Here is a 12730-nt window from a genome sequence, read left to right as displayed (position 1 = left end):
TGCCAAGCGCTCGCTCGTGCTACTGCTGGCTGAATGGCCTTCACTTGAAGCCCTCGAGAGAAGTGTCCTCGATTGCAAGGCCACCAGGGGCCACTGGCGGCGGCCCCTGGTGGCCTTTAGTCTGGCACCTGATGTGCGGCCCCCCGACAGAACACAACATGTGAAAACACCCCCATCGTCATCGTGCTGTCAAACCCAACAATGGGTTCAAATATGTGTGGCGGCCCTCACACTGAAAATGAGTGAAGATTGTTGGCAGACGGTTCCACCTGAAGACGAGGGCTTGTGTTGCCTCCGAAACGTCGTGATTTTTATTTTATTTTTATTTTACTTTTATTAATTTTTTACATACGTGACTTTACCGAAAAAACCTAAGAATATGAATCCTTGCAGTCACGAAAGCTTCAAATCTAGAAAGAACACTGCTCTGGAGGGTGCTTTGTCGTCATGTTCCACAATGAGGCAGACATGTTTAGAAGAGGTCAGAGTACCCACACTCTACCGACATCACACACGTGGCCTGCCAATTGACTGTGGCGTGCCCATTTACCAGAGGTGGGACAAAGTCATTGTTATGCAAGTCCAAGTCGAGTCGCAAGTCATCAAATTCATGACTCGAGTCTGACTCGAGTTCAAGTCACATGACTCGAGTCCACATCTCATAGGTGGGACAAAGTCATTGTTATGCAAGTCCAAGTCGAGTCGCAAGTCATCAAATTCATGACTCGAGTCTGACTCGAGTCCAAGTCACATGACTCGAGTCCACACCTCTGCCATTTACACTGCTGGATTTAAGGAACTTGCACCGTTGTTTCAACTGTCGCGCCAGGAGATGGAGTAGAACCAGCCACCTCTTAGTTGCAAGTCCAGTCTGCTGACCATTACGGCACGGCAGCATCCCGCAATGAGAATTGGCAATAGAGAAGAGGTGAGGCTTTAATAGAGGAATGGAAGAAGGTTAAGAAGGGGCATTGCTTAATGTACAAGGGCAGTGTTGAGTCTATGGCCAGTGTTGAGTCTATGAGAGTGTTGAGTCTATGGGCAGTGCTGAGTCTATGGGCAGTGTTGAAATCTATGGGTAGTGTTGAGTCTATGGGTAGTGTTGAGTCTATGGGCAGTGCTGAGTCTATGGGCAGTGCTGAGTCTATGGGCAGAGCTGAGTCTATGGGCAGTGTTGAGTCTATGGGCAGTGCTGTTCAATGTACAGGGCGAGTTGATTCCAGTGGAGTGGTGCAAGGAGGGAGAAGAACCGACAACGGGATTGAGAGAGACAGAGAGAAGACTGTAGAGGATGAGAGGGGGGGGGGGGCCATGAAATGAGATGAGAGAGGCAGGTTGAGGTGGGGCAAGGCCGTGGCGAGATTTGCAGACGAGCATCAGTCATTTGACAAAACAGCGGTGCAGTTAACGAGAAGCCTGTGGGGTTGAAGGAGGAGAGGCGAGGTGTGAAAAATGCATTGCCTAGGGTATGGAAATTCAGCATTAGCGGTGGATAAAAATACACCCATTTCTGCAACGCGCTTTCCAGCAGCACGCCGATAACGAGTGCGGAACAATTATGCGTGGGTGAATGCAAAGGAGACCGAGATTCAGATGTACATTACGTTCCCAGTGCATCTCTACCCTAACAGTAACAAATATGCATTCATATTTAACGCCATATGCAGCTTAAAAGCATCTTCTTTTGATGCAATCAACAGAGCCTCTCTCCTAGAATATGCCAGACTCGTTGTGCCATCAAGTGTTGCTAGCTGTCACCAGTGCTCGTGCTTGCTCTGGCAATGAATGTCAAATTAAAAGCGTGCAAGCAACTAATAAATATATATATATATGAGGACTGCGTCAAAAGGGCCGAAAGGGAATGCAGGAGGCAGGAATGTGGGGCAGCAGTTGGACATCTGTGTAAAAAGAGCTTCATTGGTCATCGGATTTTTCCAGAATAAATAAAGATTCTGAGTTGGGCTAAGAGGACAGCATGCAATGGTCACGTTGTCATCTTGCCCGATTAACTTTTGCCACAATTGTCTGATTGCGATTGCAGTTCACATCGTGAACTCGCCGGCTTCGCAAGCCAGCGGGCACACGGGGTCTCATTTCCTGGACACTCTCACGCGTGCGATGATGCTGTTGATGTTGTGATTTTGTGAAAGTTCCACAACTCTGTTTGCCCGCCTGGCACAAGTCCCTTGCTGACAACCGTGCCTCCAAAATTTACCCGGTGTCTACCAACATGACTTTTTATTTTATTTACACGAAATGCACGGCATTGCATAATAACGTAAAAATATATATATACATGGAAACGCTGTTCCGTCCGCAGCGATGAAAGTCGCGGACGCAAACGCAATGGGCACGGTGCAACGGGGAGAAGTGGAAGATAATTTGTGCTGCTGCGCTGCTGGCCCGCACCATGGGCCCTCGTCACGTCGCCGCGTGCACCAGGCCTCGCGTGTGACGCACCACGCTGCACCGATATGACAGCTCGCTTGTGCAGACCGACACGGCCTCGCGTGTGACGCACCACGCTGCACCGATATTACAGCTCGCGTGTGACGCACCACGCTGTGCCGATATTACAGCTCGCGTGTGCAGCCCGACACGGCCTCGCGTCTGAAGCACCACGCTGCACTGATATGACAGCTCGTGTGTGCAGGCCGACACGGCCTCACGTGTGACGCACCACGCTGCACTGATATGACAGCTCGTGTGTGACGCACCACGCTGCACCGATATGACAGCTCGCGTGTGCAGGCCGACACGGCCTCACGTGTGACGCACCACGCTGCACCGATATGACAGCTCGTGTGTGCAGGCCGACACGGCCTCGCGTCTGAAGCACCAAGCTGCACTGATATGACAGCTCGTGTGTGACGCACCACGCTGCACCGATATGACAGCTCGCGTGTGCAGGCCGACACGGCCTCGCGTCTGACGCACCACGCTGCACTGATATGACAGCTCGTGTGTGACGCACCACGCTGCACCGATATGACAGCTCGCGTGTGCAGGCCGACACGGCCTCGCGTCTGACGCACCACGCTGCACTGATATGACAGCTCGTGTGTGACGCACCACGCTGCACCGATATGACAGCTCGCGTGTGCAGGCCGACACGGCCTCGCGTCTAAAGCACCACGCTGCACTGATATGACAGCTCGCGTGTGCAGGCCGACACGGCCTCACGTGTGACGCACCACGCTGCACTGATATGACAGCTCGTGTGTGACGCACCACGCTGCGCCGATATGACAGCTCGCGTGTGCAGGCCGACACGGCCTCGCGTCACGTGCGGAATACAGAGAGCACAATATGAGAAGGAGAAGAAATAGCACCAAACCTTTCTAAATTGACAGCTCTCATCTGACAATGGGAATTCACTTGCTGCGTTCGCTCAATTATTTATTTGTTGACATATCAAAAAAGCGAATTGTAATTGAGCATTGTGCCTCTGTTTTTTGGTGTTTGCAAATAATAAATGGGCAAATAATAATAAACATTTAACGATGCATTGATTCACTGAATGGAATTTATCATTATACTCAGGGTGCATGCATCAAATCGTATGTGTTTAAATGTATTATTTATGCAAATGGTATTTAAAATTATAAGCTCGTGTTGCGTTTTTGGTTAAACGGTGGACAGAACTGTACCAACGGTACAGAATTTTTTTTTTTAAACATGCGAGTGAAATGATAAATAAGAGTCAACAAAATACTTGAATCGTGACGCTGAACCATGACACTGCGACTAATAGTTTTGGGGCTGAATTGTTGCATGGCTAAAAAAATAGTACACGGGGAAAACTGCAAAAAACACCACGAACCAGCCATTCTGGGAAAAAGGGAAATTGCATTATTTAAATTGTATCTATGTATGTTGAACTTCTTTCGCATCGTACATAGCCAACCATGCTAATCGAAGGATTGGGGGAAGGACAACAAACTAAACACTAAAAGCAGTTCTAAAAAAATTTGTTTTAAATTTCGATCATTAATAAGTGCATATCTCCGGTGGTACAATATCGGAAGAGCGTTCCAGACGGCCGCAGAAGGGCATCCGAATGCATGTGACGCAGTGACCGCCTTTGATGTTGCTCGTCGTATTTTAAAATTGTCAGTTTTAATGAGGATAGTGTGCCGCCTTAGATTAATTTACCATATCTCATAAAACCTACGCATTTTTCAATGTGTCACGTGTGCATGGTGCCTTTCTGTAATGTATATTTATAGGTATTGGGGGAAGTAGCCCTTCAATACGAGGCATGAATTGATTAGTCATGGATTACTGAACATTTGCTTTGCCCATGTGCGTTATTTAAACAAGGGGGTTGATGGGACGATTATCAAGAATGGTCGTGCAGGCGTGGTAGCCAAAGGAATGGAAAGGATGTCACCGATCGAGCCGGGGCAATGAACTCAGGTCGTGTGTGAGTGCTGCACAGATTGTTACATCGCAGGCTCGCGAGAGATGGTGGTGGCATCTTGGGAAGGACGTCATCCAGCAGTAGATTAACCATGGCTGCAGATGATGATGACAGTGGTATAGGAAATGAAAGCATGGGTTTAAAGAAGTCGGCTGCCTCGACAATCAAGTGGCTATCTTTCGATGGTGCTCAATTCCAATGGAAGTATTCAGCCAGTGGAGAAAATTCCACATTCCTATGCTGGAATCCAGTTTTTTCCCCCCGTTGAGCATAGATTGTCTTCCATCATCATCATTTCTGTGTATTTATACGATACCTTGCATGCAGTACATCTCGAAGTGCCGGAACAAGTAGGCCTACTACTTGCGTGGGTCAGTGAGCTTCCTGCTCAACCCGACAGAATGTCCCCTTGTTGACTGACATATTCATGTCTGCTTTGAAGACCCATCTCTCTAAAGTGGCATTCCCGCTTTAGTTTGTAAGATTGCCCCTGTTTCTGTTTTCGTTTCCTGCTTTTCATGCATTGCGATTTGGGATCCTAGGATGCAATGCCCGTGATACATTTGAATTATTATCATCGCTCCGGTCGCAGGTGTGGGTCGATGCTGGCACGCAGATCTTCTTCTCCTACGCCATCTGCCTGGGCTGCCTGACCGCGCTGGGAAGCTACAACCACTACAATAACAACTGCTACAAGTGGGTCGCCGCTGCAAACCGGCGCGCAAACACGCTTCCCTCGTGCCACCCGAGGTGTTGGTGTAGAGTCTTCAGAGCCAGTTGCGTCAACCCTGCCAAAAACACGCCGGTCCACAGCGAACGCCGTCGTGCGAATATAGTAGGCACACTGTTGAAGAATTTTGTTGTTTGTGTTTCGAGGAAAGCGGTGGAATTAAAAGAAAAAAAAAGAAGCCTGCATGGAAGCATTTAGAGATTAGATTTCTACGAAACTAATGTTTATCAGCATGTTAAAAGAGACTGGCTGTACTATATCAAATTGAATCACATACGCATGTCTTTCAGCGTACCTAAATGTACGCACATGGATATCCACGTGCAGTGGCTACACATGTGTGGTGGTTCACTTATGTTAACGAAATGGGTTTCAATTCCTGGTACAACACGCAATGATTCACGCCCACCCCCTCCACCACCAGATTTGGGAATTGCCACAAATCTGGGTCACAAATAGATTCCATCTCTGTTCCACATGAGGCATTGTGAGTGATCATTACTCCATCTCCAGGGGGGCGTCCCCTTGGGCGTAATCCCACCTTTGGCTACTACTCCGCCATTAGGCCCAACCTGCCCAGGCCCGCTTTCTAATCTCAGCGGTTAATGCGATGTCTTCGACTTGCATACGCTCTGCGATTGATGATGTATACGTATGTATGCTGTGACTTATTTCGCACTGTACGTAGCCAGCTGTGCTAATCGGAGGCGCCGGAGAAGGATAATAAACGAAACACAAGAATCAGTTCTTAATAAATTCGTTTGTAAATCTAGATGATTTAAAAAGCGCATCGCTCCAGTGGCTTCCTAATATTCGGATGGAAGAGCTTTCCAGACGGCCGCAGAAGCGCATCCGGTGCATGACACACGCGAGAGTGATTGTGAGTGTACGTGCCGTGCTCCGTGACCCAGGCGGGATCTCTCCCTTGCAGGGACTGCGTCATGCTCTGCTGCCTCAATAGCGGCACCAGCTTCGTGGCAGGGTTCGCGATATTCTCCATCCTGGGCTTCATGGCGTACGAGCAGAACGTGCCGATTGCCGAAGTGGCCGAGTCCGGTAAGGTCCCTGGAGAGGCCGGGGGTCAGGGACAGGGTTAGAGGTCACAAGGATGGGGAGCAAGGGAATGCAGGCGGAGAGAGGGCATTGTTATGGATGTTCATGTTGTTTACAACGAGCAGACGAAACAAAACAAAGTCGAACACATTCGTCAACAACGCCGCCTTGGGTGTTTTTTTAATTGGAGGGGTTTGAACGAGGCTTGCGGTTCCAGCCTGAGGACAAAACTTTCGCAGGACGTCCAGACACGGGCTGCTTGCCGCTGCGCCGCGGTTGATTTAAGCGTCACGCTCCTCCGATATCTTTGACCCCCCCGCGCACGGCACCCATCGCCTTTGTAGAAACATGAAAGCGTGCACGTCCGTCGGTTATTATCGCCACGTGCGCGGGGGGGGGGGCTACGCGCAGGAAGAACCGGTCCCGCTGGCTGGAAGTCCTTTGATGCGTCGTCTTTTTTTTTATTTTGTCCGTTTTGCAAATGTAAAGCAGACGTTGTTGTCCTTGCTGCTGCTGCCACTGCCACCGCTGCTCACTTCGTTAAGCGAGCTGTGTTCGATCATCCTAAGTGCCCCCCGCTGCTAATTGAAGAGGGCCTACTGCTCTGGGTTCCTGCAGGCAGGTGGGCAGAGACCCTCCTAGCCCTTGGAGAGTGCCTAATCTTCGCTGGGAATCTAACTAATTTGTGGATTTTAATGTTCGTATTACGCGCAAAAGACAAGCGAGGAAAAATCACGCAGAGCTTTGGATTACGGAAAAGCATTCCAACGAGTATTTTAACGAGTGGCATGGAAGCTGACTGGCAACAACTGTCAGGGCAAAACATGTCGCATAATTGCAAATGGTTCTTTAAAAACTGGGTTTGTGTCTTCCACGTTTTGGACAATCCTTTGATCAATGTGTCCGGTTTTCTCCAGGGTGAGTCCCTAACAGCAGCACAATATTTGACTCAAGTTTTGTTTGTATTGGATCATCATTATGAGCGGTATAGTTCTCCACCCTCCTGAATGGACAGAGCTGCTACATCAAAAGCGTTTTACCTGCGTTGGAAAGCATTAATATTTTTGAAATGCTTGAACAAGTCTGAGATCGGCGCGGGAGGGCTTGGTGAAGGTGAGATGGGGTAGAAAGGCCTCACTGCCCCACCCAGGTGGTGGGGGGGGGCCTCTAGCAGAGAAGTGAAAGTTTATATAGCGAGGAGGAGGGTGAGGGCGGGACTGCCTTGGATGTTAGACGTGAACATGGACAAAGTTCAGCGTTCTTCATTGCAAGGCCCGCGGGCCACTAGCGGTCCCTGGTGGCCTTTCGTGCAACCCCTGACGTGCGTCACCCCGACACAATACGCAAACGGTGAAAACACCCCCCACCATCATCGTCATCGTCGTGCTGCCAAAGCCAACAATGGTTTCAAGTGTGTGGCGGCCCTCACACTGGTGATGTCTCATCGGCAAAAGTGCCCTCCCGCCCACCTCTGAAAATCGATGAAGAACACTGACATATACTGTGCCATCCTTGCTGGATAAGGGCCATCCCCAACGCACAGCTTGGTATCGTTAAGGGGTTTTCCTTTTTTAAATCCTTTATATTAAGTTCACTTGCTTGCTTGCTTGTGCGCTTACGAACGTGCAAATCTTTCGGTCGTTTTTTAACCCACTTCCCTTGATCCAATCGAGCTGACATTTTGCACACAGACTCGTTGTGCGTGACAATTTATTTTCGTGAAAATGTTTTTCCAAAATTTTATACTTTTTAGGAAAAAATAAATTATATTTAATTACCAATTGCTTAATGGTGGCAGGAAATCATCTGACCCATAGGTGGCAGCCATCTCAAGCCAGAGGACGAGAGGACTCTAGCCGCCACTTATATAAAGGATTTATAGTGAAAAACTTTGTTTTTACGGGTTAATTTTTTCCCACTCACATGGCCTGGCCCCACCAGTTCACCAGGACGAGCCGCCCCTGACGAGATTCGTATCGTTAATACCCTGATAGCCGTTGCTCATTTAATATGTCTTAAATTACGAGGAAAATGTGAATGAAATTACCAACTCGATGATTTGATATATTGTAAAATTAAATTGCTAATTCATTAAATTAACGCTTTGTGAAATATTTTCCTGGAGTAATTCACGGTGTGGCGATATGCAGGCATCAATTTCACAGTTTTGTGCAATAAACTTCAATAATTAGTGTAACCGTGTAACGGATAGCGTGTGTGCTTAACAATCGCTACAAATTGTAAAGTTGTGATTATTTAGAAAAGGCAGGCTCAAATTGACTGAACTGTAATTGAAGAACGTTTAAGTGACCTTTATTCGTACTGGAAGTAACACAGTGCAATCAAACGGATACAATAATGTATGTTCATTGCCATATGAATAACCTAACCGGCAATGGATACCCATTGAAATTTATATGCATTAATTAATCCCCCTTCGCACAAGAAGGGCTCACAAGTAAGGTGATCACATATTTAAGGAATGAAACAGGAGGATTTCACCTCAAATCTGTCTGTCTCCTGATGATGCTAATTGTAATTACTGGCGAAACGTCGTACTCAGATTGTAAATGTTGTGGATTTGCTCTCCAACACACCGGTGTGCTGTACTAGTGACGAATTGCCACGTTCTGTTTACGTGACAAACCTTACTAATTGGCTGTCGGGTGGTGGCAACACCTATATTATGGAGGATACAATAAAAATGTGCAAAACCATTAACAAAGCTGTGGGAAACCGATATCGCGACAAACGTCACATCGTGAAAAAATATATCACGGCAAACCTAGTTTGCAACTATTTGACTATTTTTATCTTACCACGCAAAGCCCACTGAGCCATGTAGCTCTCTTTCAGAAGCGACCTGGCCACAAATGATAACTCAACCAAGTGGCTTATCACGTAGAAATGTATAGCAGTAGCCGAACGCTCTAAGCGCACGTCGATTCTAAATGAGGGCAATTATCAGTGAGAGCGCAGTGCTTAGGTGGGCGCCATGGTGTAACGCCGGCCCCTTCAGAAGGCCGTTTGCTCCATGGGTTTACGCTACAGATGCTCAGTTGCAGAGCTTTGCGCAACATCAATTATTGTGAAACTTGCACACTGGCGCCGGCTGGGCTATAGCTGGGTGGGAGATTTAATTCACTGCAACCCGAGTGGCCTTGCTAGCTCGGCTGTAGGACATTGGACATTGAGAGCCCTGCTGAATGAGGGCCTCCCCATGCATAGCAGGTCATCATGGGGGTATATTTATTTGACCACGACACACTGGCATGGCACAAAGGGCCATGGTGACATCGTCACCACTTGGTGGCAAATTTGCTGTTGGTGTTGTTATATTTCACCATACTTCACCAGGCTGGTCAGTGCGGTTTGGTGAATGTGCTGAATGAAAACCATCCCACACATGTTCATTATAGCATTTTTTCTTACATACTTCACCAGAGTGGTCAGTGTGGGTTGGTGAAAGTTTGGGTGGGCCCATGACTGATTAGAATAACACTTTCCATTGATTGACAACGGGCTATGCAGGTACCTTTTTGAAGCAGGTACGTAAAGCTCTTTTGACTTCCAAAATACTCCAGCTGAATATGGAAAATTTGAAGGCCACATTTTCAACCAACTGGAACAGTGCAGCTCTCCCCAATGTTTTTTTTCGGGTTCTACTGCGGATTGTTCAACGTGACGCCCGACGTTGTTCTCCATGTGCTGAGAGCTTCTTCATGGATATTCAGTCCAGTGTGTGTGGAACCAAATGTTGCACGTCAAGAATCGAAGCTCCAAGCACGTGGAGCGAAACGTTGGACATGGCACCGGGCAGCGTGACCCGAAAACGCATCGGAGGGCTCCAAAGCACAACCGCAAAAAACAACCCAGTAGCGTAACTCTGACCGTGCCGCGTCTCTAAACAGAACCTCTTACAGTCGGCCTCGCTCTTTGAAGCCAGACCAGCGGGTGAGCATACTTTATTGAATGTAATAATGTAATGAATGAGTCATTAGGATGTTGCATGCCCACAAAATAACCACGTGGCGTAAATGCCTCCACCAGCCCTCGCGTTCTCAGACCGCGCAGCGCATCGGGCGAGAACAGCTTCTCACGGAGGGGTTTGAACGAGGCTTGCGGTTCCAGCCTGAGGACGAGCAGAGGGCCCCTTTTGCTTTTGAGCGAAACGCAAAACTTTCGCAGGACGTCCAGACACGGGCTGCTTGCCGCTGCGCCGCGGTTGATTTAAGCGTCACGCTCCTCCGATATCTTTGACCCCCCCGCGCACGGCACCCATCGCCTTTGTAGAAACATGAAAGCGTGCACGTCCGTCGGTTATTATCGCCACGTGCGCGGGGGGGGGGGGCTACGCGCAGGAAGAACCGGTCCCGCTGGCTGGAAGTCCTTTGATGCGTCGTCTTTTTTTTTATTTTGTCCGTTTTGCAAATGTAAAGCAGACGTTGTTGTCCTTGCTGCTGCTGCCACTGCCACCGCTGCTCACTTCGTTAAGCGAGCTGTGTTCGATCATCCTAAGTGCCCCCCGCTGCTAATTGAAGAGGGCCTACTGCTCTGGGTTCCTGCAGGCAGGTGGGCAGAGACCCTCCTAGCCCTTGGAGAGTGCCTAATCTTCGCTGGGAATCTAACTAATTTGTGGATTTTAATGTTCGTATTACGCGCAAAAGACAAGCGAGGAAAAATCACGCAGAGCTTTGGATTACGGAAAAGCATTCCAACGAGTATTTTAACGAGTGGCATGGAAGCTGACTGGCAACAACTGTCAGGGCAAAACATGTCGCATAATTGCAAATGGTTCTTTAAAAACTGGGTTTGTGTCTTCCACGTTTTGGACAATCCTTTGATCAATGTGTCCGGTTTTCTCCAGGGTGAGTCCCTAACAGCAGCACAATATTTGACTCAAGTTTTGTTTGTATTGGATCATCATTATGAGCGGTATAGTTCTCCACCCTCCTGAATGGACAGAGCTGCTACATCAAAAGCGTTTTACCTGCGTTGGAAAGCATTAATATTTTTGAAATGCTTGAACAAGTCTGAGATCGGCGCGGGAGGGCTTGGTGAAGGTGAGATGGGGTAGAAAGGCCTCACTGCCCCACCCAGGTGGTGGGGGGGGGCCTCTAGCAGAGAAGTGAAAGTTTATATAGCGAGGAGGAGGGTGAGGGCGGGACTGCCTTGGATGTTAGACGTGAACATGGACAAAGTTCAGCGTTCTTCATTGCAAGGCCCGCGGGCCACTAGCGGTCCCTGGTGGCCTTTCGTGCAACCCCTGACGTGCGTCACCCCGACACAATACGCAAACGGTGAAAACACCCCCCACCATCATCGTCATCGTCGTGCTGCCAAAGCCAACAATGGTTTCAAGTGTGTGGCGGCCCTCACACTGGTGATGTCTCATCGGCAAAAGTGCCCTCCCGCCCACCTCTGAAAATCGATGAAGAACACTGACATATACTGTGCCATCCTTGCTGGATAAGGGCCATCCCCAACGCACAGCTTGGTATCGTTAAGGGGTTTTCCTTTTTTAAATCCTTTATATTAAGTTCACTTGCTTGCTTGCTTGTGCGCTTACGAACGTGCAAATCTTTCGGTCGTTTTTTAACCCACTTCCCTTGATCCAATCGAGCTGACATTTTGCACACAGACTCGTTGTGCGTGACAATTTATTTTCGTGAAAATGTTTTTCCAAAATTTTATACTTTTTAGGAAAAAATAAATTATATTTAATTACCAATTGCTTAATGGTGGCAGGAAATCATCTGACCCATAGGTGGCAGCCATCTCAAGCCAGAGGACGAGAGGACTCTAGCCGCCACTTATATAAAGGATTTATAGTGAAAAACTTTGTTTTTACGGGTTAATTTTTTCCCACTCACATGGCCTGGCCCCACCAGTTCACCAGGACGAGCCGCCCCTGACGAGATTCGTATCGTTAATACCCTGATAGCCGTTGCTCATTTAATATGTCTTAAATTACGAGGAAAATGTGAATGAAATTACCAACTCGATGATTTGATATATTGTAAAATTAAATTGCTAATTCATTAAATTAACGCTTTGTGAAATATTTTCCTGGAGTAATTCACGGTGTGGCGATATGCAGGCATCAATTTCACAGTTTTGTGCAATAAACTTCAATAATTAGTGTAACCGTGTAACGGATAGCGTGTGTGCTTAACAATCGCTACAAATTGTAAAGTTGTGATTATTTAGAAAAGGCAGGCTCAAATTGACTGAACTGTAATTGAAGAACGTTTAAGTGACCTTTATTCGTACTGGAAGTAACACAGTGCAATCAAACGGATACAATAATGTATGTTCATTGCCATATGAATAACCTAACCGGCAATGGATACCCATTGAAATTTATATGCATTAATTAATCCCCCTTCGCACAAGAAGGGCTCACAAGTAAGGTGATCACATATTTAAGGAATGAAACAGGAGGATTTCACCTCAAATCTGTCTGTCTCCTGATGATGCTAATTGTAATTACTGGCGAAACGTCGTACTCAGATTGTAAATGT

General features: G+C 47.7%; 1 protein-coding gene across 1 annotated transcript in view; it reads left to right on the top strand.

The window, feature by feature from the left end:
* Positions 1-12730, top strand: part of LOC144729401 (sodium- and chloride-dependent GABA transporter 3-like) — a 100763-nt gene that overhangs the window by 50920 nt on the left and 37113 nt on the right. The window contains exons 9-10 of the mRNA XM_078609660.1: positions 5016-5119; positions 6085-6209. Of these exons, the coding sequence (XP_078465786.1) occupies positions 5016-5119; positions 6085-6209 (229 nt within the window). The remainder of the gene's footprint in view (positions 1-5015; positions 5120-6084; positions 6210-12730) is intronic.

Source organism: Lampetra planeri, chromosome 32 (genome assembly GCF_965212315.1).
Source record: "Lampetra planeri chromosome 32, kcLamPlan1.2.h2, whole genome shotgun sequence".
In the NCBI taxonomy this organism is placed as follows: domain Eukaryota; kingdom Metazoa; phylum Chordata; class Hyperoartia; order Petromyzontiformes; family Petromyzontidae; genus Lampetra; species Lampetra planeri.
Note: the sequence above shows the minus strand (reverse complement) of the source record. Positions and strands in the feature narration are given on the sequence as shown.